This window comes from Photinus pyralis, unplaced genomic scaffold (assembly GCF_008802855.1).
Source record: "Photinus pyralis isolate 1611_PpyrPB1 unplaced genomic scaffold, Ppyr1.3 Ppyr1.4_LG5, whole genome shotgun sequence".
Classification (NCBI taxonomy): domain Eukaryota; kingdom Metazoa; phylum Arthropoda; class Insecta; order Coleoptera; family Lampyridae; genus Photinus; species Photinus pyralis.
The window spans coordinates 4184179-4189014 of NW_022170596.1; the positions used below are offsets into that span (position 1 = coordinate 4184179).

Here is a 4836-nt window from a genome sequence, read left to right on the forward strand (position 1 = left end):
CCATCCCATAGTTACTCTTTGCTAAAATGCACGGAAGCGAAAATCTGAAGAGGACGCTGATTATGTTTTCAATTTTGAATATGGCGGCGGGCGCGGCAGGGGAGAAATTACGCATTTTGCATATTTAACACTTCCTAACCATTCTAGGCAACATATCAAGAATTTAGAACTACTGGACCGTTTGTAAGGTAAAAGTCCTTTATTCACTGGATTATTACAAGTACAAAAAGTTTTAAATGTGTTAGATGTACTCGGGCTTATACGAATAAAATTCCTCAAAATTATTTTTAATTTCCTCAAATCTTCAAAACTTTTCCTCAAATTTGAAGAATTTTTCTTATGATTGGCAACATTGCTCAAGCGTTACCTTTCCCGTTTGCAGTGAATCAACTTTTCGCTATAACCTTAAAGTTTTTCCAAAATAAAGCAATAAGTGTAATAGTTCGTGCATAAAAAAGGTTTATATCTGCCATTTGTGTGCAATTATGACCGATAGTGACGATATAAAAATTGTCGTAATAAGTGACGAAGAATTTAAAATTGTCGTAAACGCAGAAGATGAGAATCTTATTAAATATGTTTACGATTTAAGCAAAGAAATGAGTTAAAGTGTTCAACATTCTTGCAAATCTCTTCTTGTAAAGGTACACTTGTAGATATCGAAGGTGCACATGGGGTTATAGGGAACGAACTCGAACTTATCGCGTTGGTTCGCAATTGCAATTTCCTCTATGACAAAACTCTTTCGGATTTTAAGGATATTCGTAAAAAGAATGTCGCATGGAGTGCTATCGCAAACGTCCTTCACTGTACAGGTAGCCTGTGTGTTTATACTTGGTCAAATGCTTGTTAAAAAAGTTATTTAAGTGGACGAGGTGAAGCGGAGATGGCACAGTCTAAGAGAAGCCTATAATAGATATAAAAAAGACGCAGAACTGGGAGATGCTAACAGGGATTCAATTCAGTGGGAATTTTACGAAGACATGAAATTCATAGATCCTTTCATTTATCCGAGATGGTACGTATATCACTAAAAATATAGATATTGTGTTCTCACATTTTTTTTAGCACATTTGGTACACTTGTCAGCGATAATGAAGATGAAAACAATGATGGTAAGGAAAGGTGCTAGTAGTTAGAGCCCTTACTGGGCAGAGGATGCCTCACAATCTTAAACAGAGAACTCCACCTTCCCCTTGATTTCCTTGTGACAAAGTTACTTAGCTCAAACGAATCTTATCAAGAATCTAATTCTTGGGTCAGTCAAAGTTGTACAATATTTTCCTCAAAAATACATTACCTGCAGCCCTGGTTACATATTCCAGTGGGTAATTTTATTAGCTTCCTCCCTGTGCTCTAGCACCTGTCACGAATTGATCAGTACCTCCCGAAAGGTCATATCACGGACTATTTATGTGTACAAAGGAAAATCAGTTAATGTTCTTATAAATAAGAAACTTATAGCGTTTTCGATTGGCAAATCTCGTGCTGCACGAGTGCAATTTTCACGTTCTATTGGTAATTTTAGGGCAATTTTCTGTGTTCCATTGGCAAATGTGATGCAACAATTACGCACTCAGTACAAATTTCGACGCACGAGGTCCGAGAGCTCGTGGAGCTGCTAGTTAACAAATTTTCAAAACAAACGTGCGACAATTTGAATTTGTTTCTTGCGTTGGGAGAGTTTTTTGTCTTCATCTAGCGATAGCGAAGATGATGAACTAGCAATAACTTCTATTTTACAAAAAGTTGCACTTACTCATTAAACTGAACGCCAAAAATTGGTCCTTTACAGGGATTTCAAATTTATATTCCTCATCGTTTATCATAAATAATACTGAAATTGTTTGTCATTTTTTAGAATAGAGATTTGTCGATTACCTAAATCTAAAATGAGGTTATGGACAAATGACAACCAATATTTACGAATATTTATGTTCCATTGAGAGCAATTTTCATATGGATTTCTTCAGTTTCTCGTGCAACACTCGTGCAGTACGAGTTTTGCCAATCGAAAACGCTATTAGCATTGCGCCTTCTGCGCATGCGCACAGCTGATGTATAAAATATGCGAGATGTTTACCTTTACTAGAAGAATCTGGTTAGAATTTCAAAAAAATATCTGACATTGCGCATGCGCAAATTTATCGTCTAGATTTTTTTTACCAAAGTAAATATCTTAAAATCTGTACAGACGCACGGAGAAAGTGGTGATAATAGCGCCTTTCAATATGAGCTTCCTTAATTTAATTGTCTGTATCGGTGTTACTTTCCAAAGTCCAAGATTGTCTTTATTTCTCAAAGCTTGATTTTTTACAATCCTGACCAGAGCCATAAAATTTCTTTTACTGTTTGGCTTAGATTGTTTCATCAAATTCCAGTTTTTTGTAAGCATGTCCGACAATCTTTGGGAGCTCTAGGCACGATGGTCAAGTCTTAATTTTTTTGTGCCGATTCGATATCTGTTCTTTTAAAGGTCCACACACTGGTAATGTGTGGACCTTTAAAAGAGTGCCGTGAAGTCACTGAATTCTTTGTTTTTGGAATATGGCCAACAGTCATTTTATTTATTTTAAACTGTCTATACTTGTTAACTGAGTTCATGCTCAAAGGGTTAAAACCTCCTATATACCTTGGTGGGTTGATGATAATTCTGACAATGACAGTATAGCTTTTGATACGATATTTTGTTACTCCTAGGGGGAGAAACTGCAAATCATACATCTGAGGACATCCAATTTATTTTGTTGGTACAATCACGACCTATATTATATGATAAAAACCATCCACAATATAAAGCAAAGAAGGTGAAAGCAGAAGTGTGGAACGAAGTTGCCAAAGAGATCAATCTGACAGGTAAGTGATTTTAAGTACCTACTGTCTACTATAATAATCGATATCTCTTTAGCAAATGAATGTGAACAAAGATGGAAAAGTTTACGGGAACGCTATGGGAGAGAACGTAAATTGAGACACGTGGACCAGAACAGAAAGAAGTGGGTTTACTTCGATATATTAAATTTTTTAGACGGCCACATAAAAGCTCGCAGGTAGTTGCTTAAAAACTTTACCAATAAGAATGGCAGGTGGCTGTCACAAAGTAGTAGGTAAACATAGAACTGAAAATAGTCCTATATACAGTATGTCCTGTGGTCACTATTCCTATAACTGACCATTGTTCATTTTTTGAGAAACCTACCTAAACTTTAAATGCATCATTTAGTTTTCTTAAGTCGCTTGTGTGCAAGAGGCAAAGAGTGTACTTTCAAATTTGATTTTTCGATTTTAATAGCCCTTATGGACATTTCATGCCTTAATGAGAACACAACTCTACAAGATAAAAACATTTTTGTAAAACGAAGACACGTTCGCATATCTAAAACCTGTATGCTACTGTTTGAAGTATAGCTACCTGCCATTCTTATTTCTTCACCTGAAAAGAAATCTCACATTCGCATTTTCAGGCCTTCATCGTTTCGCTCAATTTTACCAAAAATTGATAACACAAACAACTTGGCAATAATTAGTCCCATGAACAGTCGTACCGTCTTGCTGAACATGTCGCCTTTACATACTGAACCGAGAGAAGAAAGTGTGGAGACGCACACCGATGTGGATCAAGTGGAATTTATTGATACTTCCAACACTACACATTCGCCAACAACGCACTATTCAAAGGAGGCAAATTCTGTTGAACAAAGTCGATCCATGCTAAATGATGAAGATGAGTTATTCGGACAATCCATATCGGCCGAATTGAGACGTATGCCCAGTGGAAAGAAAAAAATGAAAATTAAGGCCGAAATTTATAAAATTTTATATGAAAATGAAAGCGATTAGTAATTATTATAAGCATTTTTCTTTAAACTGTCTGTGTAAAGTATTATAAGAATAAAAAGGTTAGTGTATTGGTTTAGTAAATGGTTGTTAATGCAGAAAAATATAGGTTATACAGCCATAGTAAATTGTTGGGATCATTTACTTCAGCTGTTTTACAATAGCGGCGATTTATTATATAATTAGTTTACTATTGCCGGAAGGGCCTCGCTGTACTCGTAATCTGTTTCTATACCAGTAGGTACGGTACCTTATCGAGGAACCGCTTCATAAGAAAGTGGCGGACTACAATATTATTCGCGTTTGAAACTCGATCATAACAACCGAGATGGCAAAAATACTAACTCGATAATCAATTCTAGAATGTGATAGCAATTAACCCGAAAGAGGCAAAATAAAGAGTTATCTCTGTTGAGGATTGATCGTTGATATCGAATCTCGTTCACCCATTTCCACAGCGCGGTAAAATTGCGTTGTTAAATTCCAACAATAGATGGAGCCATCTACTCAAAAGATACGTGAACAATATTTATGGAGATAAACCGTTACAACCAATACAAAGGGCTGAAGAGGACACAAGTCCTGAGCAGTCCGCCATTCATCTAATATTAACAATTAATGTATCATATACCTGTAAGATGTTAATAAACGTATTTTGATTGATTGATTGATTCAAAGACCAGGCGGTTTTTTATATCGTCGCTTAACTGTACTCAAATAATATGTATGTCATATTGTACCTATATGCATTCACGGGGAAGATTATTCAGTGTGATATATATGCTGCTCTGTACGATTCGAAAAGCTATTCCGTGAACGAAGTACCTAAAGGCGGCTCCACACGCAACGGAAAAACCGAAGGCATGCCTCGGGGCGACGGGCCTTGAGGAGAACCTAAATTATAGGGGGTCTCCACACACTACGGAATATACGAAGGCCAGCCTTAAGGCACGCCAGTTTCGCGCAAAAATGACGTCGACAGATAACGTTCTTCCTGTT

At 36.6% G+C, this 4836-nt stretch overlaps 1 protein-coding gene across 1 annotated transcript; it reads left to right on the forward strand.

Annotated features, from left to right (window-relative positions):
- Positions 1-373: 373 nt before the first annotated feature.
- On the forward strand, positions 374-3921 carry LOC116172266 (transcription factor Adf-1-like). Its single transcript, XM_031489441.1, has 7 exons — positions 374-603; positions 657-815; positions 868-1018; positions 1069-1115; positions 2701-2856; positions 2909-3050; positions 3465-3921. The coding sequence occupies exons 1-7, from the start codon at positions 486-488 to the stop codon at positions 3838-3840; spliced, it is 1149 nt and encodes a 382-aa protein (XP_031345301.1). The 5' UTR covers positions 374-485; the 3' UTR covers positions 3841-3921.
- Positions 3922-4836: the final 915 nt, after the last annotated feature.

Bases quoted from the DNA above. Each gene is read 5' to 3' on its own strand.
- LOC116172266 (XM_031489441.1), top strand. From the start codon at position 486: ATGACCGATAGTGACGATATAAAAATTGTCGTAATAAGTGACGAAGAA. The intron at 2,857-2,908 runs GTAAGTGATTTT...ATATCTCTTTAG, and splicing joins CAAAGAGATCAATCTGACAG to CAAATGAATGTGAACAAAGA. The intron at 3,051-3,464 runs GTAGTTGCTTAA...TCGCATTTTCAG, and splicing joins GGCCACATAAAAGCTCGCAG to GCCTTCATCGTTTCGCTCAA.